At 38.2% G+C, this 26,224-nt stretch overlaps 1 protein-coding gene across 7 annotated transcripts in view; it reads right to left on the reverse strand.

The window, feature by feature from the left end:
• LOC108714014 (chromodomain-helicase-DNA-binding protein 9) overlaps positions 1 to 23,873 on the reverse strand; it is a 125,987-nt gene extending 102,114 nt beyond the window's left edge. For 3 of the 7 annotated variants that reach the window (XM_018257836.2, XM_018257838.2, XM_018257834.2), the window contains exons 1-3: positions 23,573 to 23,872; positions 14,151 to 14,210; positions 8,733 to 10,283 (exon numbers count right to left, since the gene is read on the reverse strand). In XM_018257836.2, the coding sequence (XP_018113325.1) occupies positions 8,733 to 10,127 (1,395 nt within the window). In that variant the 5' untranslated portion in view covers positions 10,128 to 10,283; positions 14,151 to 14,210; positions 23,573 to 23,872. The other 4 variants (XM_018257837.2, XM_018257835.2, XM_041590141.1 and 1 more) reach the window with 4 other exon arrangements.
• Between the last annotated feature and the right edge of the window lie 2,351 nt (positions 23,874 to 26,224).

Raw genomic sequence — 26,224 nt, forward strand, 5'->3', positions numbered from 1 at the left:
TTGCCTGAAGAAGAGGAGATTTGTCGCTAGGGCGACTGACTAATCTCCCCGAATCTGCTTGTATGGCCAGACAGTAAATGTCACTGCTCTCCACACATTCCCCCAGCTCTCTTCACCATTTAATTGTGTAGTCAGGGCATGGGGATGGACATTGGGTCCCCATTCTGGTGCACAAAGAAGATTCGGAGATGATGCAAGGCTTGCCTTAATAACAGTGCCCACAAAATGGGTCTGCCTGCTTGCTATATTTAGACAAATTATTGCTATAAGGCTTTAGTTCCTCACATTTCTATGGAATCTTTTTGTTCAACCCAAGGGGAAATTCTGCAGTTCAACTGCATCTGAGTTGTTTCATTTAAAATTCATTGAGGTAATGTACAGAACCAAAATTATAAAAAAAAAAGTTGTCTCTGTCCAAAGATTTATGTATATCGTAGTTTGGATCAAGTACAAGGTACTGTTCTATTATTACAGAGAGAAAAAAAGGTAATCATTTATAAAAATTTGGATTATTTGGATAAAATGGAGTCTATGGGAGACCGCTTTTCCGTAAATCTGAGCTTCCTGGATAACAGGTTTCTGGATAACCAATCGCATACCTGTATATAGAAAGTCTTTCTGGCAATCTATCTAAAAACAAATGAAATTTAAAGATAGTTTGAAAGACAAAAACTGTTCTGCATATTCTAGATAGGAAATGTATACCCCATTTAATAATGCTTAGCACCTTTTTGTAACAACCAAGTTTATTATCTACTAGGGATGCACTGAATCCACTACTTTGTATTTGGCCAGACCCCCGAATCCTTTGCGAAAGATTCGGCCAAATATCTAACTAAATCCTATTTGCATATGCAAATTAGGGGTGGGAAGGGGAAAACATTTTTTACTTCCTTGTTTTGTGACAAAACGTCACGAGATTTCCCTCGCCACTCCTAATTTGCATATGGATTCGGCCGGGCAGAAGGAAAAAAGCCTAATCCCAAACCGAATCCTAGATTCGGTGCATCCCTATTATCTACAAGTAACTATAGGTCCTACTCCATAGATTTACTTGCACTAATGGTTAAGTGATTTAAATATTTTTACATTCCCAGACTGCCAAGATCCTGCTGCAAGGATACCAAATAATGGATGGAATTAATTGGGCTACATAGTTTTGTCATCTGCAAACACTTATACAGTATATTACTTACGATACCCTCCCCTAATTCATTAATGAACAACTTAAAGTGGACCAAATACACAATCCTGTGGGACCCCTATGAAGAACCCTACTACAATTAAAGAAGGTACCATTGATAACCAACCTCTGTTACACAACCCTTTAGCCAGTTTCATATCCATGACCAAACAACATTGACAAAAAAGCTTAGTTTGCCTTTTTGAATCCTTTATAATCAAATTATTTTCATTACTGAATGGAACCACACTCTAAATCTGTATCTTTTTATTATTATACACCTCCAGATCCTATTGTTTGCCGAGATCGCCAAACAAGTGGATTTGGGCATGATTTAGGCACCAACAGGCTGGCTCAAATCAGTCATTAGCCCAAGGGTCAACAACTAGATCATCCATTGGGGCCTACAGAAACATTGGATGAAAAGTGCATCAACAAGCCAATGCACTCCTCGTATAACGAATTTTCAAACCTGCCCGATTTTCAGGCAAGCCCATTCATTGGCAGGACTCATACATAGGCAGACAAATCACCAAATTGGTTAGAAGTGGCTGAATCAGCAGTTTAAATCTGCTTGTTATCTTTAGTCTGAGAAGCTCTGCTACCTTTGCCTTGCTGAATGATGCTTTACAAGACTCGTTGAAGTATTCTGGCTGGTAAGTGTAACTCCTCTTCAAATAAATGCACCAGTATAGGGAACTGCTAGCAGAGCGCCTTGCTGCCATCTTCTTTCATATCCCAGATGCCCTCTTGGTGATTCTGTAAAAAGTGCACATATAGTACAGAAATCTGCAGAAAAAAGTTCTGAACTGTGCATATGCCTGCCCTAACTAAGCAGAACTAACTGACTAAGGATGGGAAAGTCCTACCACTCTGCTCCTCAAATAGTACCCTCAGGTTTGGTGAGGTTTTCTTTTACGAATAGGAGCTCCAGCCTGGGGTAACAGGTTAGCGACTGCAAATTACTAGAGAGAGTGCCAAGCAACTTGCCATCTTTCTCTCTGTGATTTTGTTTTTGTGCTTTCATTTGAAAGGAAATTCACGCTGGCTTATTCAAGTGCTAGCCTTATTATTCCAGTGAAAAAGCAAATCAGTCAGGATGCGTTTAAAGAGCAAATCAACCCCAAAATAAAAATTTGCCTAATAAAAGAAAACATAATTCTAAGCAACTGTCCAATATACATTCATTTAATATTTTCAGTTAAAAATGTGTTTGTAAATTGAATTTCTATTGAAAGCAGCATTTTCTCCTGGTTGTTACTTTTTGAAAAATGTTGCAAAAGTCTTTGTTCCCCAGCAAAGACAGGTCTGTTAATCAGCGGCCTTATCTTACATTGTATCAACAGTCTGAGCCAGAAGTGCAAAGAATAGACAGGGACAGACAAACACTGCTTTCAATAGCATAACATATACACATAACTTGAAAAACATAGACAATTTGTAATGACTGTATATTGCAAAGTTAGCATAATGGTTTCTTTTAATAGGCAACTTTTTATTTTGGGGCTGACTTGCCTTTTAAATAAGACATTGTGTTAATTGGCAATACCATATTTTAGAGTCCACCCATATATACAGCATCTTCTCTGTGAAATGGTGGGCAACTATAAAATGATCACAAGAAGTAGGGTTCTGTACCTCCTGGAGACTAAAATAATGTGTTACTTCATACAATACATATAGCTTTCTAATACTGTAATCGTGTATCTTGGACCATTTTGTAGTGAAACATATTGAAAGTACTCTGATAAGGCATCTTCTAAAGTCTGCTAGGCTGTTTTCTGTATAGTACAACTGGTATTTGTCTTGCTGCAACTTACGCCTTGAGCTATCTCAGCTTATCAGTGCACAGTGCCACTTACAGCTGTTTAGCATGTTCGCTGCATCCCTTTTTAACCCACTGTTTACCTCCTTGTCGTGAGCAACTATCTTCTTGCCCAGACCCCGCTTCCTGTTCACCCTTCAACTTAAGTGTCGGAATACCAGAACCAATAAGCAGTGAGGTTGGTGTTTGGAATATCGCCAACGACAGGCAAACGTTTTCTGCAGTGACCCCTTCCCCACATCCCCGTGCAACAACGTAATAACTGGAATCAGATTTCACTGCTGCCTGACATCCCTCTCCAGCAGTTTCGGGGGGGGGGGGGGGGAGGAGACACGGAAACACTAACGTACAGGCCTAATGCTGAAGTAGGGTAAAGACACAGTATTATAAGAGATATAATATATTTTGTTTATTATTAAATGAAAAAAAGCAATAGGAGGAAAGTAAATCTGAAAGGATTGCCCAAATAAAAGATCTAGAAACAGGTAGAATGCTAATCAACAATTAAAGACAATGAAAAACAAAACAAAATAAAGACAGCAGGGAGGGAATACATGTGGATGGGTTTGCAACTCATAAGAAAATAACACAGTAGTAAATGGTGCAGTGATTTAACAGCTGCCATACATATCTTATTATAACATTATATAAGATGGTCACAAACTTGCCAACAATGCTATTTACTAGTCTGTGTATTGAACAAAATAAAACAATAGCCTCCTGACTAATCTCACTGGGGTTTGGCTAGAGGCTGCTGTCAGGTAAGGACCACAGGGTCTGCATAACAGATGTGATCCAATCTCTGGGCTAGGCACTAAATAAACTGATTATGCCAATATAGCCATCCATCTGCATGACAAAGTTGGGCAAAATACTCTTGTTTGGAGACGATGGATGGAAATCTTCAAGTGGCCATACATGGGCAGATAAAAGCAGACAGGCCAAATTGGCAGCTTACTGGTCAATGTATGGGGCCCTCCGACGGGCTTCCCCAATCGATATTTGGCGAGACTCGTGCAGGGGTAAAAATCCAGTTGGATCACGGATGCATCGGTTCATTGATGCAGTCCCGCGATCCGACCGCCTGTATAACTTTCATTATGATCTGATCTTTGGGCCCTAGGGCCCACGATCGTGCTTCCACTTCATAAATAGATACATTTGCTTGATCTTGATATTCTGCATCTTCGCTTTATTTAGTTAGTTTAGTTAGAGGCATAAACAGTTAAACATCCCCCATTTAAGGGGTAGGAGTCAGCAGGTAAGGACTGAGAATTAAATTAGGCCCTGGCATTTCAGGTTCACAGAGGCCCACTCAGCCCACATAGAGGCCCACCAGCCCTCTAAATAGTGACTTTCAATGGGAACTTATAGCAGCCCCTCTGGCATTTGCCAGAACCCACAGATTGCCAGTCTGGGCCTGGGAGTCAGTGCTAAACCCTCAAACATGTGAACAAGGCAGGTCTGTTCTAACGAAAATCCACCATCTGTTGCTGCTCTCTCTCCTGATTAGGCCACACCAGTCCGACCAATATAATATATGCAAAGAGGAATAGGATGGAGCACACAAATTCAGCAGATTTTACTGCAAAATATTTATTAGCACAATATATGTTTCGGATCTTCATGGATCCTTTTTCAAGTGAAAACTCCATCCTATTCCTCTTTGCAAACCCTCAAACATGTTTGCCTTTTTTTTCAATTGAACTTTTAAAGGAACAGTTCAGTGTGAAAATAAAAACTAGATAAATATAGGCTGTGCAAAATAAAAAAGGTTTCTGATATAGAAAAAATGTAATGTATAAAGGCTGGAGTGACTGGACGTCTAATATAATAGCCAGAACACAACTTCCTGCTTTTCAGCTCTATAACTCTGAGTTAGTCAGCGACTTGAAGGGGGGCCACATGGTACACAACTGTTCAGTGAGTTTACAATTGATCCTCAGCATGCAGCTCAGATTCAAAAACAACAGATATGACCCAACCAGGGTCACCAGTCAGTGTAAACCAAGAGAGCTGAAAGGCAGGAATTAGTGTTCTGGCTATTATGTTAAACACCCAGTCACTCAAGCCTTTTTACATTACATTTTTGGCTAACTAACTATATTAGAAACATGTTTTATTTTGCACAGCCTATTTATCCAGTTTTTATTTTGACACTGAACAATTCATTTAAAGCTTGCCACTAATTGATCAGTTGCCTTGTTGAATTAGGGTTCATCTGAATTCACACAGCACCATTTTTATTCAAGTTGCTTCCAAGACCTTCAACTGGTCTCCATTATGTATCTTATGGGTTTTTTTTTTTCAACTGATAGCACCTATTTAGGTTCTTTGCAGCCTCTAGCTAAAATTGTTCTTTAAACATTAGCATCACTGGCTATTGTCAACAAAAGGGTAAAGCATGCTGAAAAAAATAATTCAGAAAGTTATTTTGCCCACTTGAATAATTCATTCCAACAGTGAATCATTATTATTATTAACATGTATTTATATAGCGCCAACATATTGCGTATTATCGTCATAAATGTTTGTTACCTCTTGGTAAAATGAATTGACACTTTATAAATCAGCCCCAAATCTATAAAAAGTCTTACTGGGAAATGTCATTAAAAAAAAATTCCACTTCAATTGTGATTTATATCTAAAGTTGCAGCCTTGAGAGGCAATTAATTGGCAGTATTTCTCAAACTGCCCCTTGCCTTAATGGCAAAACTGAATTTCACTTGTCCCCCTTTGCATCCTTGCCTAATAGGGGCTAAAGCTAATTTGAAACCTCAGTTGACTATGGCAGTAAAACATTTTAAATGTAATACCAAATCTCCATTAAATACCGTTCACTGCAATCCAAAGTTTACACATCAAACAAAAACTGGACAATCATTTAAGGAGAACTAACACTCCACAAGTAACAAAAGCCCCCCTTAAAGGGGTTGTTCGCCATTAAATTAATGTTTAGTATGATGTAGAGAACGATATTTTGAGACAATTTGCATTTTTTTTATTATTATTTGTGATTTTTGAGTTATTTAGCTTTTTATTCAGCAACTCTATCTACAACAATTTCAGCAATCTGGTTGCTAGGGTCTAAATTACCCTAGCAACCATGCATTGATTTAAAGAGGATATGAAAAGGAGAAGCCGTGAAAATAAAGATAAGCAATAAAAAGCAATAACAAAAAAATTGTAGACTTACATAGCATTTGTTTTTTAGATGGGGTCAGTGACTCCCATTGAAAGCTTAAAAAAGTCAGAAGAAGGCACTGTGCATTAGTCAAAAAGGTGCCCCTGAAAATGCAAAGCAGCAGACTTTCCGGGCACCATCTTCTGCCAGTTCGCATTCTTTCGGGTCTCTTCGCCCATACGAAGCCTGTGGGAGCATGCCCATGATCCCGCATGCTTAGTATTGGAGGAACTGGACAGAAAGCGTGATTAAACACTAAAATACAGTTTACAAGATGCAAAACTCTTAGTAATAATACCTTCTATATGAAAAACCTGAGCAGTTTCACTCACTAGAAAATGCAAAAAAAACGTTATTGTTATTGGAGCATCACCACTAGAAAATGTTTGTGGCAAGTTGAAGCAAACATATTCAGTTGTCTATTTACTAGAGAGTTACACAATTTTAGGCTGAAAAGAAAGTACATCCCATCTTCATTTTTTTTAAAAAAATAACAGCAATTTTGGCAAGTATTTAAGCATTTTCAATATTATGCATTTTAAATTACTTACCTGTTGAAAATGGTATTATATCATGAACGATTGGTTAATTACATATTGCTCAACAAGATTGTCCTACAGTTGTCCTACACTGTTGGAGGTAGTTCACCAGACAACTGGAGGGCCACCTTCTGATATGCACTATTGGATGCTTACAAAAAAGCTTGCTCCTCCATGTGAGAAGGCTGGGGCTTAGTTAGGTTGGAAGCAGAGACATGTGGGGAGGGGATTTGGCTGCTATTGTAGAGTCCTGCTTGTCACACACTGACATCACCAGTAGTGATGTGCGGGTTGGTTTACCCGCAGGTCAGGCAGGTTAGGGCCGGTTCCTGCACAAAGTCTTCGAACGGGTCCAGGTTTGGGCGTAACCTAGCACTGCAGGCTTCCAGCCCCTAAATTTATAGACATGTACCAGCCACTTTCATGATGTCATTGTGGGGCAGGGCAGGCACGAGTTTATAAATAGAGGGGGAATGGCGGGCCGGGCCTGGTGTCGGTCGGGAGTGGGTGAATTAGGGTCAAGAATCTTTAATCACCAGGTTACTCTAATGAGAAAGTGGCTCTCCTGACTGCTGAGGAAAAAGTGAAGAAAAAGGGGCAGTGCTGAAGATGATATCTGGGATTTTACTTTTTGAAAAACTGGATCTGAAAGGTACCAGTTATCCTCTGAATTTTAGGATGGCCATCTCCCATATTTAATCAAATATAAAAATAAGTAATTGAATTTTCTCTATAATACAACAGTGCCTTGTACTCAATTGCAACATCCTGTTTATTTAATTAATGTTTAATTTATTTTTTAGTAGACAAAGTATGGAGATCCAAATGATGTAAAGATCCCTTTTTGGGAAAAGCATAGGTCTTTAGGATTTGGGATAACAGGGACCCCATACCCATAAAATATAGCCATAAAAACTGCACTAACTTCCAGTACAACATGTACAATCAAATAAGGCTTAGTGAAAAATCAAGGTATTTGTCCACTTTAACCAAAGACAGAATGCATTTTCATCATGTCCGCTTCATTAGGCTTATTTTCATCCAAGGTGTAAATTATCCATTTAAGTTAGCACATCAAATTAAGAAGAAACTACCTAGTAAATATCTTTTTCTGCTAAGATTCTAACACATGATTCAGAACACATAGTACTTTATCAAAAAAGGGCAAGTTGTGCTCACCACTAATTTTTAAACCATTAGGTGGGGATGCAACGAGACAGAGACCACAAATTTCATATAGACAAATACAAGAGGTCCTCTGCACTTAACCCATTATCAGTATATTAAGGACAGCAATACATTGTGTCTTAAGATACTAAAAATGCCTTCCCCTTTAAACAAAACAGGGATTGTTTGTGCATATATTGCAATATATTTAAGATGGCCAACTACGTTAAAGTAATCCCTGGTTTTGCCAGTCCAACAATCAATTTTCATCTTATTCATTGTACATTTTACACGGGTTTACCTGCAACTTGCTTGCTTTCAAGGTTAACACTTCCTAAATTGATTGCCCTTTTATTGGCCACCACTGGGATTACCTGACTACAGCTGGAAAGGGTGGGAACTAGAACATGGAGCTGGCCACTGCTCCTGGTTCTGCTCACCACTAATTTTTAACCTGTTAGGTGGGGGTACAATGGTGTAAAATGTATAATGAAGTAGTAGAATTCTTAATGAATCAGATGAAAGTGAGTGTAGGACTGGCAAGACCAGGGATGACTGTTTCGTAGTTGGTCATCTTAAATATATTACAATATATTTAAGATGACCAACAATCCCCGTTCTGTTTAAAGGGGGGGGGGGCAATTTTAAGTAGCTTAAGGCACAAAATGTCTCACTGTCCTTAATCTATTGATAATTGGTTGAGTGGAGAGGATCCTTGTATTTGTCTACACAGTACTTTATGCAAAGGTTGCATAACAGAATTAACGACTAGAGCATTGTTTTTTAATTGTAAATACCACAAGTCAATACATGACTTAGATTTGTATGCCTTACCTTTCCCTGGAAGGTACAGTGTTGCTTCTCTTCTTGAGGCAGATGATGATTAGGATCAGAGGGGTGCCAAGGATGATGATTGTTATGTGGTTGGGAACAAAGGACTTCATTTTGCAATTTATTCTGAGTCCTGGCAAAATCCACGTCTTGATGTTCTAATACATTGCTACTTGAATTTGCATCTTCTTGGCTATAAGTGGGTTCATCAAAATGTTGCAATAAATCCTCTTGAAGCAAATCCTCTGGATCAAGTGCGGAAAAGTGTTCTGTTTGATCATCTACATGCTGTAACAAAGTGTCTTCCAATGGAGAAAACCCATTGTTTTCCATGTGGTCATTGAAATGTCTCATCTGTGCAGAGGATCCATCTGGGTGTGTAAAACTGATAGTCTCAGGAGACATTTTTGTTCTGTTAAAGTTGCCCTGAGCATGAGAAGATTGTACAATCTGAAAATTATTTGAATGCATTTGTGCATGTGGGTTTACCATACACTGGTTTGTCTCATGCTTTGTACCAATATCAGAGAATGCAGGGTTTCCAGTTAGTTCTGACAATGAGGGTGTTGTATGGTTCAGGTGGTTATTGGGAAAAGAATAGGGTGTAGAAAAGGGCTGTGTGGCATCAACAGAGCAAGGTGTCAGTGTTGGAGAATCAAAAGTGCTTTCATGTTGAACCCCAAGAGGGTTGCTGCAAAAGTTCAATTTTGCTGCTGTTGGTTGAGAGAACTGTTGCACTGATAAAGACTGTTGGGAAGTTGCAGTGTTGCCCAGCTGAGGCTTCTGGGGATTACCAATGCTATGTGGTACAGACACATTAACATCCATAAAGTTTTTTGGCTGGTTGAGAGTTTCAGGACTTACAGTGATACTGTTAATGGGGAGTTGAGGAGTCTGCTGCTGATTGGCCTGGTACAATGAAAAATCATTGTGAGTTACATAACCTTTACTTTGCTGTATAGTCTGTGAGTGTCCATGTTGGTGGAAGGGAGAGCCATTCTGACTAGGAATACTTGTTGAAGTTTGGAGACCCCACATAGGACTTCCATCCTCAGGAAATATCCCACTCCCTTGATTTGGAGGACGTATTGGTGAGCAGCTGAACTGTGACTGTGGAGACAGAACACTGCCACCTGGACTGTTGTAAGACTGGTTTACTTGGTGCAACTTCACAGAATCAAACTGATTTAGAGGATCAAACTCACCAAGTTTCTGATTTGTTTGAGAATCCCAAACATGATTAAGAGAGTCTACATTGAGAGGCTCAAACTCTGCTCCAAGATTTAATTCATCAGCAAGTGATACTGATCCATGTTGAACAAAGGCATCATCAGATAGGCCCAAAGTCTCTTCAAAAAGGTGTGCATCATCAAAAAAATCCATAATTGGATCAGTCATGCTTCTGCAGGAGGGCAACTATCTAAGATGTTCATTAGAGAACAGTACCAGGAAACTGGTCACATCATGATCCAAGTTAAAAACATTGTGGTCTTACAGAAATTTTAAAAAAATATAAATAAAGAATCAAAAGTTGCCCCTCCATCATTAAATAGCCTGCAAAATTAATAGGAAAAATTTAAAAACATGGCAATTTCATAATGTACAGATATAACTTGCTCAGTGCTTATAAAATAGTACCTTCTACAATTAAACTATAAAAATGAACCTCTGGCTCATTTACAATTTATTTAAGAAATAAGGATAGTTGGTCAATCAGAATTTATTTAGTTTATTATAAATGTGTAAAGCAGTCTGTACCTTTTGCGAAAAGGGTCTGGACATAAACACAGTATATTGGAATGGAAAACAGATCAAATAAAGAAAAAGATTTAAATTATTGCTGAGCAGACAGAAAGCTCTATATCCATCACTGCCTTGGAAACGATGAATTGGGTTTCTTTGGCGTCTTTAAACGAAGGAAAAGCATGCCAAAAAATGAAAAGTTATAGGATGGAGCTGTTGCAGTAATGGTTCCATCCAATCACTGCTGCTATAAACTGTACTACAGTGTATTTGGTAATTTTTCAAGGATACTTTCTTGTCAATACAACTATGCACTTATTACAGTGTATTAAAATACATTGCACCGCCTCCTCAGTGTAAAATAAAATAAAAGCAATGTACATATAATTACATCTCAATAATAAAATACATTCTAATAATTCCCATATTTAAAAAAAAAAAAAAAAAAAAAAAGTACATCAGATTATTGATGCTTTAAAAAGTGTTGCTTCAAATTATAGCAGTGAAATGTTTCTAAACTAACTCCCAGCATACTGCTACAACACATTATTAAGAACAACCATATACTGGGAGCTATAGCCAGCATGAGCGTTGCAGTTTTAACATTAAAAAGTTCCCTCTTCAACCATTTATATCTTTCCAAGCAAACTTGGAAAGAAAGAAAAACCTGGTAGAGGAGGGGGGTCACACTGGAGGAACCTGCACTGCAAGTAAGGGTTGAATGAAGGGCACAAAGATGTGAACTGTGGAAAGCAGCATAGCAAATCTATGTCATAAATCTAATATTTCATACTTAATTTGCACTTGAAGTGGTACATTGTGATGTTTACAGACATATTCATGACAATGTTAGTTGTTGGTGGATTTGAAAGTGTACTTATGAGAATTCCTTAAAGTGTATTTAAACCCAAAAAATGAAGTTATGTAAACTTACTGGTCCTATGCTTGCTATTTACATAAAATTTTCTATTTTTAGTGGTTTCTGGAATATTGACTGGTAATACTACACTTTTGGATTAACAGCTCTCTTCGATGGGCAGCAGGTAAGAGGCTGTGTTTATGGGCTTGCTATGCACTCTTTATACTCCTGTCATTGACTCTAGTATTAGCAGTTTAAAACAGAAATCTCAGAAAAACTAAAAATAGTAAAATATCAATTGCAAAAAATAGTTTGTTTTGTAAAAAGTAAATTTTTACTTTGTTAAAACCAAACCCCCCCCAATTTCTTTTTATAATTAACATATTGTAACAAGTTACAATTGTGTTTCACAGTTCTTGTATTATTGCTTAAAAGAGTATGTATAGCCATGTACGCATTACAAGAAACAACGGAGGCTTATTAATTGTAACAGAATTTTCAGGCATTTAGGACATTTTAACTATATGCAATTTATGTGTACAACTGCACAGTCATATCCAATCTATTCATTTGGATGCATTTTACAGTGCTTATCATGGATCAAATTTATAAGCAGGAGTGTAATAGACTTAAGAGGAATGGTAAACTCTGATAAACAGAGAAGTTTGCTGTGCATGACAAAGCATAAATATTTTAGCAGCAAACACATTTTATTGACAGAAAAAGTGTTCTGAACTGCAAAACACAAAGTTAAAACCTGAATATTTTAGTTCAACAATTTTGATAGGGGACAGATGAGTGGGTTATTATTAGTGCTGTTATTTCTATCAGCAGCAACCCAGATGCACCCAATAAAGGAATTTTTTCCTTCCCAGACAGCACTTTGAAAAAGGCCGGACCCAACAAAATGCGTTGGTAACATAATGATGGATTTTTCTGATTTTCTGATTATCCTCATTGGTAAGTGCAATATAGATTTATTTGAATGAAGGTGCTGCTACAATTTTAAACGATGGGAGTGTACCCCTTTTATGTTTATGACTGGACACAAGTTAGTGGAAGCAATGTCTTCTAGACTGGTGGTAATTCCAGGGTCCCCTTGCATTCATGTGCCCTGTACTTGCACAAATCTGTGCATAGTTCATTAGTAAATAATTTAAAACAGACCCTAGCTTTAAGAAGTCAATACATTTTTTTATTTTAAATTGAACTACTTAAATTAAATCGTCAAATCTGTTTAATGGACAATGAAAGTGTAGAGCTGGCTATATGTATCTTTGGCTATGTAGCCAAACAAATTGAGCTTTCCTTTATATGTCCAACTTGAGGATATTGATATCAGGCTTATCTGATCATTTGGACCTCCGGGCAAACAATTGGATCAGGCTGTCAGGGCAAGGACCACATTAACCAGCTGATGCGGTACTCGCCCCAATGGGATTTTTAAACCTGCCTGATTTTCCAAATATCAGGTGAATAGGCCCATCAGAGTGCCCATACAGGGACAGATAAGCTACCAACTCTCTCAATAGGCCAAATCAGACAAATCTGCCCATGTATGGCCACTTTAAGTAATAAGAAGGGGGGGGGCAAATGCATTAATCACTAAAAATAGGAAATTGCATCAAATTTATGTCAAATTTTTAAGATTCAGCAGAAAATTTCTCGCTAATGCAACAACTGGCTATAGTTGTACTTCATTGCAGTTAACTAGCAGATGATTTTGTTATTATAACTTCCCAGGCTAGCTGTTAGTTTAACTTCAGCACAATTTAAATTTACCATAAGCCCGGATCTTTAACCGATGTGTTGCTAAAAGCTTAATTTATTCAGTACAAATTGAACCAAAAGTTTAAGGATGTTCAAATAAAAGCTTATATGAACATTTCAATGTATGTTGGTTTCCTAGGAGATCATTTTGACAGACCATCCAGCAATCCTGTTAGATCAAACCAGCCTTTTGAACCATGTTGGGGTATTAGCTTACCCAAAGTGGCAAAATCTCCCTATTTCTTGGACTGTAAGCCTTATGGGGCAGTTGCCCTTTCCTTCCTGTCTCTTATAATGTGTCACTTAAGACACTATAACTATATACTTTTAGTGCACTGTCCGCTCCCCTGTTGTACTGAAAAAAAATCAACCAGAGGTTAACAAACTTAAGGCTAATGGCACATGGATTATTAGAACGTTTCAGATAGCTGAGAAGCAACAGGACCACCTCTCACTGACTTCAATGGGAACAGTCGGACAATGCCATTACTGGCAGTTTTTAGTCTGAAAATATTCTAGTGCATGTTTGGTGTTTCTGGCAGTATCAGACAGTTCCTGCTGAACTCAACACAGGGAACAGACATTAAAATAACTCAGAACGAAAACAAAAATGGGCAAATATCCAGCAAACATGGTTATGTGTTTGGGTTTTTTATTGTTTTTTTGAGTAGGATATCAGAGTACCCAGTAGGGCAAATAAATGAACTATGAAAAAAACACAGCACTGACCACGTTCTCACACGGATTTAGTTATATACGGTTCTGCAACAGTGTTTGTACTAAGCTAAACCTTACTCAATGGTGAAAAGCATCTCTTGTGTGTTCATTAATACTTAAATATAATCAACTGCGATTGTAAGATGTCACTGTATGGCGACATACAGTTCTTACTGTTACTGTCTTGTGGGGCAAGAAATGGGAATGGGAGGAATACTAAAAGGGATATTTTTTTTATATTATTGATGCAATTGAAACATGTCAATTTCACTAACTTATTCCAAAAGTATCATCTCATATCAAATACAGGAGCATTATCAGTGTATACTTACATAACATCCCTTGAGTGAAAAATACGGCATCTTCACCTATAAATGCAATTCACAGAACACCTAAAAATTAATAGGAAACCTGATTAGATACAGAAAGTTAACCTCTCAAGCATTTTAGAATAACAAAAGCAGGAATCACAATGGATTTCAATTACCAAGATATTGACTGCAACAAATCTGCCACAATGCAAAGTTTTAGAAATGGGAAAAAAAATTAGATCAAGAAAAACAATTTGCTCATATGTGCTAATCAGTCCTTACACGTGCCAATCCTAATTTTAATGGTAATTTCTCTTTTGCAACCAATCCTGAACCTCCTTTTTATTGTTTTGTAACCATATATATAAAATTATGGTTACAAAACAATAAAAAGGAGGTTCAGGATTGGTTGCAAAAGGGAAATTACCATTATAAAGGATATTATTTCTCAAATGACCAAATTAAGTCAACACAGGGACAGCTCATTTAAAGGGGAACCTATTGTGTTTGTCAAGCAAACTAAACTTCGCTTATCACAATACACAATATCAATGATTTAAATATTGTATCCTTGAGTCTTGGGTTACACAATCACAGCAAGCAGGCAGATTTTGTGGGCACAGTTATTAAGGCAAGCTTTGCAACATGCCCAAAATTTTGTTTATTCGCCGGAATGGGAGACTTGATGCTCATACCCATGCGAAACGATTAGATGATGAGGAAGGAGGAGGAATGTGAGGCGTGCAGTGACATCTAGGAAGTGCTGAATGGAAAGTGAAAGTAATGGTCTGCCCCGCTTCTATGCCTAAAACATAGAGGCGGAGCAGGCAATGCTGAGATTTTTAAATACCTTTATGATGGGTATTACCTACATCATTTTTTCAGTAGAACCTGAGCTTTCTAATCTGTTGGATTAATTTTTTGTGTATTTCCACTTCTGGAGCAAGATTTAGAGCTCTAAATAAAAAATTGCTATTTTTCATTATACAGGTATGGGACCTGTTATCCTGAAATTTGGGACCTGGGGCTTTCCGGATAAAAGATCTTTCCGTAATTTGGATTGTCATACCTTAAATCCACTAGAAAATCATGAAAACATTAAATAAACCCAATTGGCTGGTTTTGCTTCCAATAAGGATTAATTGTATCTTAGTTGGGATCAAGTGCAAGCTACTGTTTTATTACTACAGAAAAAAAGGAAATGTTTTTTTAAAATTTGGGTTATTTGATTATAATGGAGTCTATGCGAGACAGCCTTTTCGTAATTCGGAGCTTTCTGGATAATGGGTTTCCGGATAATGGATCCTATACCAGAAAAAAAACATGTCTCTTAAACGTGCCAATACCAGATATGTATAGTTATATGGATATTTCTGACATCTATAGATCAAAAACTTCAAGCAGTAAATTACTGAATCTTCAAAGCACTATGGCAGAATACACCATACTTTAAATTCCAAAGTCAAAAATCCTGGAGCAGTAGGATTACCCCAGGAAAGGAAAACATATTTTTGAAAAGTACACATTCTGCTGAATCCAAAATGGGTAACCATGTCTTTCTACTACTAATTACAAAACATCAAAGCTGTTCTGAATTTAGCAGTTTTTATAAAAATGTAAGGAAATTTTGAAAAATCAACTTCCAGTAGATACTGAATTATGTCACTAGACCATTGTTTAAGAAACTACATCTACATTTGATAATTCATTAAGAGAAATGTTCCTTTTTGTCAGAGGGAGAGACAGGATGAAAAAAAAAAAAGCAATAACCAACTTTTGTTTACTGCACATTTGCAAATGAGCATAATTAATGGGAGAAATTAGCAATTTATATAATCAGATGAACCAGATTCAGTTTGGCTAGGCACTTGGATTGAACCAAATCCAGGATTTAGAGCTTCTCTAATTCATATTCCATTTTTATAATATGGCACTTGGATTCAGTTGAATTGGAATCCTGCTAGGACTCGGCAGAATCCAGTATTCAGTACATCTCCATATCATTTTATTTTTAAATAAAAAAAAACAATAAAATATAAAACTTCAACTAAATGACATAATAATTCATAATTAAAACAAAAGTAAAACGGAGATATTCACACTGACTTTATCCTACAACAAAGAATGGATGCAGGGAGCGTGACATATAACACTGCAATTTTTCCAAGCAGGGAGGTATGCCAGTCATTTCACAAAACAAGAGATGGGTTCCTGCATGTTGATGATCCAGCAAAACTTGGTAAATGTATAGTTTGTCATGCATGGGTATGAACTGGATTTATTAGAGAAAAAAAACAGTACACTGAGGTAGCCCTATGGAAGTATACACAAAATAATATAGCAATCACAGAACATGACGGGCAGATTAATCAAAATGTGAGCTTGAGACTTAGAGCATAATAAATACTCACCCATGTTCTATCGATTCTTTTGAGATTTTTAGAATATTATTTATCAAATGGTGAGTTCTAACTTTCACCTATTGATAAATACAGTTCTAAAAATCCCATAGGAAAGAATAGAACGCGGATGCGTTTTAATTTATTAAACTCCGGTTTTGATACAGTAAGGGGGCACATTTATCAAGGGTCGAATATCGAGGGTTAATTAATCCTCAAATTCAACCCTTGAACTTATCCTTCGAATTCGAAGGATTTAGTGCAAATCCTGCGATCGATTGAAGTAAAAATCATTTGATCGAACAATAAAATCCTTATCACTTAGAATCGAACAATTCTAAGCAATCGATCTAAGGATTTTTCTTCGATCAAAAAAAGGTTAGAAGGTTGATGGGGAAGGTCCCCATAGGCTAACATTGTACCTCGGTAGGTTTAAACTGCCGAAGTATGTAGTCCAAGTATTTTTTAAAGAGACAGTACTTTAAATTTTTAGTTTGAATTCTTCACTTGAGCTTAGTAAATGTGCCCCTAAATCTGCCTATGGCGCTGTAACCAGAAATAACAGCATGTCATCACTACATTTTCATATAATTACAGTAAAACCCCCCATTTTAAGTTTTTCAGGGGACCAGAAAAAAATGGTGTAAAAGCCAGGAAAATGTAAAATCAGGGAAAAGTATTATTCATAATATATAGGTGGGACCACAAAACAACAATGTAAAATGAAGGAAAGATGAAAAAATTGAGGTTTCACTGTATAAATGTGTGACAAATCAGCTTTGCAACAGTTCTCTATTCACCACTGACATGGCCAGTCAGCTGATGAACAAAAAAAGATAAAATTGATCATACTGCAGGCACTAAAACCACTTGACAGCCACATCTGGTATGCAGGTCTCCATTTGTAAAAGCCCTGCTTTAGATATTATGCAAAACAGGTAGTTCAGACACTAAGGGGTATATTTATCTTAAGAGTGAAGTTAGAGGTTGCCACAGTCCTCTAGAGTGAAATTCCGCCACTCCATTCATTTCTATGGGATGTTAAAAAGAATATTTATCAATGGGTGAAAGTTCAACCTTTGATAAATACGCCTTTCAAAATCCCATAGAAATGAATGAAGAGTGGTGGAATTTCACTGTGCATATCTCTAACTTCACCCTTTGATAAATATATAAGATTTTCTCTGAGGCCTTGAAAACAAACAAAATAAGACCTTTACAAATGCAGGTATGGGATCAGTTATCCGGAAACCGGTTATTCAGAAAGCTCCGAATTACGCATTATTACACAATAATTTATTGACAAACAATTTTTGTCTGTGTTTTTTGTTATTTCTTGAGCTAAACGGGGAAACTGAAGCTCCCTCATGCTTGGTCCTTTCAAGGTAGATAATTAGATACAATAGTCACAATAGAGGGTGCAAGGAGTGGGGTTGTATATTGGTAATGAATAATAGAACAAACATGGAGTAACTTAGGTAATAAAACACCATAGATTTTAAAACAGTTGACAAAGGCGGCAAATTCTATAACAGGTGAAAATTCGCCAGCAACGGCTTTGCAGCAATCGCAACACCTAAATTCAATAGGACAATGCGAATTCACTAAAATACAAAGTTGCGTCCAGGGCGCTAAACGCTGGCGAATGCGCTAGCATTGCCTAATTTGTACACGGCAGGAAATAAGTTATATGGACATATATGTTGCAGAAAATACATTACATTACACAAGTCCAGGGAACCTTAATATAGGAAGTAGAGTTGTTATAATGGCCTACACATGAGCCCACTGTATAGTATATGTTCCATATGTTAGAAAATGTAGGGGGGAACCCGGTTACCTTTGCAGGCTATCACTCTGAAAAAAGGAAAAGATGCTAGCATTTTTTGGGACTTGGAAAATGTTTCCATTAAATGTTAAGTAAGTCCTATGCACTCCAATGCACTTCGCCTGGTCTGAGCTGGCGAAGGCAAGTGTGGCAAAAGAGGTGACGTTAAGTAAAATCTGCATCTTAGTGAATTTGCAGTGACGTCCATTTGCCAGAGCGAAAATTTGCCTGGCGATAGAGTGCGAAGCAACGCTAGCGTCTATCTCCTTCGCTAGTGATGAGAGGCCTGCGCCCGTTAGTAAAGTGCCTGAATGACGTAACGCTGGTTATTTTCGCCAGCGTTAGTCACTGCACCCTTTAGCAATTCTGCCGCAAAGAGTTTGTGACTCTTTCAAGGTTTAAATCTTGTTTCTGATCTTTCCTTTAAAGTTACTTTAACTCTACTGGCACCTCATTCCCTCTATCTGATATAGTTCCCCAAGGCTATGTCGTAGACCCTCTGTTCTTCTCGCTCTATAATTCTTCTCTAGGAAAGGTATTCAGTCATTTGGACTTCAGTATACCCATTAAGCTGATGACACCCTAATCTACCCATCTACTCCAACCTACACTCTGCTTTTGACCTTCCTCTCTCTTCACACATCACTTCATCCCATCTCCAATTGCAAGACTTTTCTCGGGCTTCTGTCTGTCTCTGGAGCTCTCTGCCTCTTGCTTCCATGCTTCCAACACAAAGAAGTTTATTGTACAGGTATGGAACCTATTATCCAAAATGCTCAGGACCTGGTGTTTTCTGGATAAAGGATCTTTCCATAATTTGGACCTTCATACCTTAAGTCTACTAGAAAATCATGTAAACATTTAATAAACACAATAGACTGATTGTAAGAATAAGAATTAATTATATCTTAGTTTGGATCAAGTACAAGGTGTTGTTTAATCACAGAGAAAAAGGAAATCATTTTAAAAAATGTGGATAATTTGGATTTAATGGAGTCTATGGGAGATGGCTGTCCCTAAAACGGGTTTACAACAGTGATGTGCAGGTCAGGTTTTTCCCCAACCCGCACACGGCTGCCACCCGCCCACCTTCCACGCGAGCCTGCGCCCAACTTTCGGTTTCCTTTTATAGGCCCAACTCTGATGATGTCACAAAGGAGGCAGGGCGAGCAGGTGCGTGTCTATAAAATGTCAACCCGGAAGTCTGCATTTGTCGGCAAGGTCGGATAGGGAGGAGCGGATTTCCAACCCACCCAACTTCGGTGATTCAAATATCCTGGAGAGGTATTGGTTTACTTTACTATACATATTACATTTTAGCATTCTAAAACATACTCTTGGTGTAAAAAAAACAAAACATGTCCTTTAGCAAACTTGCATAGTACATATATGCAATTTTGTGAAACAAAAAAATGCAATTTAGGGTTAAAAAAAAAATTAAGTTGCATTCAGTACTTCTCTTGTCTGCAAGTTGATTAAATTCATCCTCACTTATATAGAAAAAAATACTTTCTTACTGATCCCATAATGGCAACTGGATAGCTCCCTGGATCAAATTTCAGGCAATTTAAATTTAGAATATTAACAGTGTGGGATATTGCTTTTCGTCTGAATGCAATGTTGCCAATACCAATGTCACATAATCTTAGTTTGTCTTAACTCATGGGTACCTCTTGACACTAAAGGGGATACTAAAATGTGAATGAAAGCCAAAATGCCCACAAATACCCTTACATAGGCTATGCTGGCAATTGTTCTAAAACTGCCAGTGGGCTAGGTCACAATCATTCAAAAACTCTCACTGCAGTCATTTTGAGTAATAACCTGACCCATGATTCACAGCAGGGTTAGAGTACTTAATATCACACTATAGAATGGTGGGGGTGGGAGGGCAACTGCATGCAAGTACAAGATTTTGCAGCAGAGAAAGCACCTGCAAATGCCCTTCCATTCTTTATGCTGGTATTTAGTAATAAAATGCATGCTTTCTCTTGGTATCTGTGAGATAGCCCTGCCCCTCCTGCCTTTTGCTCCAAAGAAGAGACATGGAAAGACTTCCCTTACACTGTCTACTTATAATTCAAACAGAAGCAGTAACAGCTCTCCTACTTTAGAAAGTAGTCTAGGAAGGGTTGGAAACCCAGCAACAGTTCTGTGATTTAAGAGACTTCCTTCCATTTACCTAGAACAGGGATCCCCAACCTTTTGAACCCGTAAGCAAAATTCAGAAGTAAAAGGAGTTGGGGAGCAACACTAGCATAAAAAATGTTCTGTGATTGGCCATTTGCTGTGATTGGCCATTTGGTAGTCCCTATGTGGATTGTCAACCAATATTGAGGCTCTGTTTGGCAGTGAACCTGCTTTTTATGAAACCAAAACTTGCCTCCAAGCCTGGAATTCAAAAATAAGCACCTGCTTTGAGACCACTGGTAGCAACGTCAAAGGGGTTGGAGAGCAACATGTTGCTCACGAGCTACTAGTTGGGGATCACTGATTGAGAAAGAAAAAGCAAAAAATCTTAGACAAAGAATGAAAGATTGGCCGCTACCATTTACTGTTTGAGAGCACCAAGAATGTAGACAGGTAAAAATAATATGATGTGGTCTTCTAGTTCAAATATAGAAGACTGGGGTGGCCTGGGCTCATAAAACTCTGCTACTAATTTTAAGGACAAGCATTCAGATGAAGACAAGGACCAGAAGAAACCAGTCTGATGCCTATGGTGTTTTGATCATCCCAATTTATAGGATGGCATTCTATAAGACTAAGAATGTAGGGGTTTGCCTCCCTGTAAATTGGGAAAGTTCCTGAAGTGACTATCTACATAAATAATGGCACAGTTAACAGATTAGGGCTGGAAGCATTCTCAGCAAGTGGAAAAGGACAAAAAAAAAGGTATTAATCAGTCATTCAAGATTTACATACACTAGTTCCAACTGCTATTTTTCAGAATAAAGGAATACTACTACAAATGGTTAGGGACGCACCAAATCCACTATTTTAGGATTCAGCCGAATCCTTTGTCAAAAATTTGGCCGAATACTGAACAGAACCCACATTTGCATTTTTAAGTTTGGAAAACAAAGGGGGAAAGAGTAAAAAATGTTGGACTTGTTTGTGTGCTAAAAACGCAGCGATGCGTTTTCAATAGTCGCCCAAAATTGCCTCAGAGGCAACTTCTGGCGGCTATTGAAAATGCATCGCCGCGTGTTCATTAGCGCAGGCGATTTTGCGCTGTAGCCTATGGGGAAAAGACGCGGAGGCAGTTCGGGGAGATAGTCGCGCAAAAGACGTGGCGATAAGTCGCCAGGCGACAAAATCTCCCCGAATCTCCTCGTCTGGCCTTACCCTTATAAGGTCGGTGTTTAACTCTTAAACTCCTGCTGAATTGCAAATGTAACTTTAGTTGCATTAATGACATGACAAATGTTATTAACATCCAAGAACACACAGAAGTGTTTCAAGCTGGATGCACTGACCCTTTGTGATTTTGCTTAATGCTCATTTTAAGAGTATTTGTTAGTAGGTCTTATTTCTGAGACATGACTGAAAATGCATCATTTGCTCAAAGGTTCAATAGAAATGCCCCTGTGCTTGTTCTGACTGATGCAGTTTCACTGTTTGTGAAACAATAATGATCATGACTTATGTTCTAAAAACATGCTTTAGGGTCAATTTCTTTTGCCATATAGCAATATATACAATAATGTAGTGCTCGATTTCACTTTGAACAGTCAATGTCTGTGTAGCGGGCGTGCCTCAATGGTCTTTCCTAGAAATAGCGTAGGATGGGGGTAGCCAACCACAGTTTTACATTTACACAGGGAAAGATAACCTGCAGCCCACTGTCAGGCCTGCCTAGTTGATGCCTGGCTGCCTACAAGACGAGCGTTGGGGGGGATCAAACAGTGCAAAGTGCAGCATGCCACTGGCACTTTTGCACAGCCTGGGAAAGCAGAAAAGAGTAAATTAGTTTTTCTAGCTGGGTTAGTAAAGTAGTAGAAAAAGTTTAAACTTTAAAGATACATTGTTTCTGTTTTTAGAAGTATGCAATGCAATGGGGATAGTAATTCTGATTACAATTATTTATGCAGCACAACACTCTGCCAGGTGCATTCACCTCCCCGACCACTTCCAGGCCAAATATACCATCCAAGTCTTTTATGATGGAAGAAGCACATCAACCTGTTCTGGTGATCACATTTTATTGTATTCGTTGAAGCACACGGGGGTTGGTCACGAAAGCTTTTGCTTCAACTTCTGCAATAAAATGTGATAAAGGCAATCGCCAGAACAAGCTGGTGTGCTTCTTCCTCATACAAGATTTGAATAATAATTCTGGACACTAAATAAGTTCTAGTTAGGCCAGTTACATAAAGTAACAGTCCAACAGAGATCACTTTCTTCTCTAATATTTTGAATGACTGACTTTTGATTCATTGACATGCAGGTGTAAGCAGGCCTGGACTGGCAATCTGTGAATTCTGGCAAATGCCAGAGGGGCTGCAATAAGGTGCCATAGAAAATCACTATTTAGTGATCTGGTGGGGGCTGATTGGGCCCTCTATGTACCTGAAATGCCAGGGCCTATTTTAATCCTCAATCCAGACCTGTGTGTAAACTCATCACGCCCTTACAGTTGTTTTAAACTTGTTGCAAGCCTATATTTGTCAAATGAAAAACACTATAATGCTTTAGGGCACTTTTTTAGCATAAGGACCACGCTGTCTGCTCCTATGTCCATGCACAAGTTTTATATTTTAAAACACTGGCATCGTTTAGAACTACCCACATAGGGAAGATTCTCAATCCCACAATCCCCTGCACACAACATCTGGTACCATTTCCTGAGATACTATGAGTAAAGCCGCCAGCGGGTGGGACAGGAGGGTACAGACATCGCAGGCCCCGTGGATTTTGGTTATAATGAGGGCCCGGCTGTGCTGCACTTACATACAATACCCGCCCCCGTGCTGTCAGTGAGCTGCAGACTTCGGAAGTCAGGGTGGTTGCTAAGGTGCCAGCATCTTCTTTCCGCTACACAGCCTTCTGTGCTGCTCGTTTTTTCACAGTTTTCGTCCAGACAGAGCCATATGGGGAATTAAGACAGGCTGGGGTGGGGAAGTTCAAACTTCAAACTCTAATCCAAGTAAACGCATACTGCCTAACATTCACGCTTTTCCTACACCAGTCCGCAGTCCCGAATTGCTACTTACACCTCCCGCAAAGATGTGAACTGCAAGCTTCCTCCTCCTGTCTTACAGAAAATCCCGACGCCACAAGTCTCATCACGCGAGACCTAGCGTCACGACTACACGTAAGCACCGTGACGCACTACGTAGCTGCCTTGTGGGAGGGGCGAGCAGAGACGGCGTAGTATCGATTCGTATGTGGCGTTTGGTCTTCTGACAATTTCTTTTTTTCCTCTGCTCACACTTCCTACTTTTGGTAGAGAACAAAAACAATTAGTTACCTGCTGCCACCTTAGTTCCCAGTGTGCCAGAGAACTGAAAAAAACGTCCCTGGTTGCCAAAATTCTAGATTATCCCCACATACAAGGCAATGGGGGCTCAAAATTCTAGAATCAAATGTCAAGTTGCTTGTGCACGTGTGGCCACCTAGCGAGTCTTTTGCCTAGTTGCATATTTTGCCTGAAATTAGCCTTAAATGGGTTGTTCACCTTTGAGATCACTTTTAATGTGATGTAGAGAGTGATATTCTGAGACAATTTGTAATTGCTTTTCATTTTCTTATTATAAGGGTTTTGAGCTATTTAGCTTTTCATCAACAAGCTCTTAAATTAGCATTTTAATAAATCTCGTAACTAGGGTCAAAATTACCCTAGCAACCATGCACTGATTTTAATAAGAGACTGGAATATGAATAGGAGATGGTCTGAATAGAAAGATGAGTAATAAAAAAGTAGCAATAACAATACATCTGTAGCCTTACAGAGCATTTGCTTTATAGAAGGGAGTTGGCGACGCCCATTTGAAAGCTACAAAGAGTCAGAAGAAAAAGGCAAATAACTGTAAAATATAAATAATGAAAACTAATTGAAAAGTTGCTTAGACTTGGAAATTCTAAAGCATACCAAAAGTTAACTGAAAGGTGAACCATCCCTTTAAGTAAGACAAGTCGCTGGTCCCAGCGTATAAATTCAGGAGGTATATCGCTGTAAATTCCAAGGAGCCTGTGTCACACTCCCAAAATAGGATAATGTAAAAGTCGGAAAAAACTGCTTCAAGGAGAAGGAAAGGTTAAAACTAAGTAAGCCTTATCAGAAAGGTCCATCTCAATATACCAGTAAACCCCCAAAGTAGTGCTGCTCTGAGTCCCCTGTCAAAAGAAACACAGCATTTCTTTCCTTCTATTGTTTACACATGGGCTTCTGTATCAGACTTCCTGCCTTCAGCTTAAACCTCATTGCCCTGGGCAAGAGCATGCTCAGTTTGCTCCTCTCCCCCCACCCCTCCCTTCTCTACTGTAATCTGAGCCCAGAGCAGGGAGAGACTCAGGCAGGAAGTTATGTCACACCACGTTAATACTGCAGCTCCTATCCTAAACAAACAGAGAGTTTCTAGAGCTTTTTACTCAGGTATGGTAAAACATTCTACAGAATAAATATAGCGTTCTAGCTTGCACTATTGCAGCTAATCTATTGGCAATAAAATGCCTTCGTAGCTTTCCTTCTCCTTTCAAGGCAGCATTTTCAAACTGCATGTGTTTCTTTTATAAGCAGTGCAAAACACTACATGTTTCGGGTACAACCCTCAATACACTTGAAAAAGGGTTGTACCAGAAACATGTAGGGGCAGATTTACTAAGCTCGAGTGAATAGTTCGAATCCAAAAATATTCGAATTTCGAAGTAATTTTTTGGGTACTTCGACCATCGAATTGGTCAAATTCGAATCGAACGATTCGATTGATTCAAAGTAAAAATCGTTCGACCATTCGATAATCGAAGTACTGTCTCTTTAAAAAATCCTTCGACTCAATACTTTGCCAAATAAAAGCTACCGAATTGAAGTTAGCCTATGGGGACATTGTAGATTGGGTTTGGGCACTTTTTATAATCAAATAAAAATCATTCGATCGATCTCTTAAAATCGTTAGATCGAACCTTTTCCGCTAAAATCCTTCGAATTCGATATTCGAAGGATTTTACTTCGAGGGTCGAATTCGAGGGTTTTTTAACCCTCGAAATTCGACCCTTAATAAATCTTCCCCGTAGTGTTTTGCACTGCTAATAAAAGAAACACATGCAGTTTGAAAATACTGCCTTGAAGTTGTTTTTTCCAACTATATACATTAAACATCCCTTTAAAGATAATTTTTGATGCAAAAAAAAACACTTAAAGCTATAAATCAGGACATTTTGAGAAATAAGCATCTAAATGCATGGAGTAATTAATAAGCATTAATTAAATCATTTCCAATCTGTAGTGACATATGCAGATCTTAAACATATTTACTGTGTATAACTCAATAGCACTAGTCAACGGGCATTACGATGCTAGGAAAAATGGCCAGCAATTACTGGAATAAGCCGCCTGTTGACAGCACTACTGCAGCTAACAGCAGCTTTATTAGTAAATCTAAAGTGGGAGTTGTGTTTGTTATTATTGGTGATCAAATGGAATACTTATAAAAGTATATATTTATAAAAAAAAAATGACTGCACTTTGCTGTTTTATTTTTTATTGGCCTATTTGCATTAAGCCCAGTATTTTGTAGTACAGGTATGGGACCTGTTATCCAGAAAGCTCTGCACCTGGGGTTTTCCGGATAAAGGATCTTTTTGTAATTTGAATACTCATACCTTAAATGGGATGTAAAGGCAAAAAAATAAAATCCAATTTTTAT

This window comes from Xenopus laevis, chromosome 4L (assembly GCF_017654675.1).
Source record: "Xenopus laevis strain J_2021 chromosome 4L, Xenopus_laevis_v10.1, whole genome shotgun sequence".
In the NCBI taxonomy this organism is placed as follows: Eukaryota; Metazoa; Chordata; class Amphibia; order Anura; family Pipidae; genus Xenopus; species Xenopus laevis.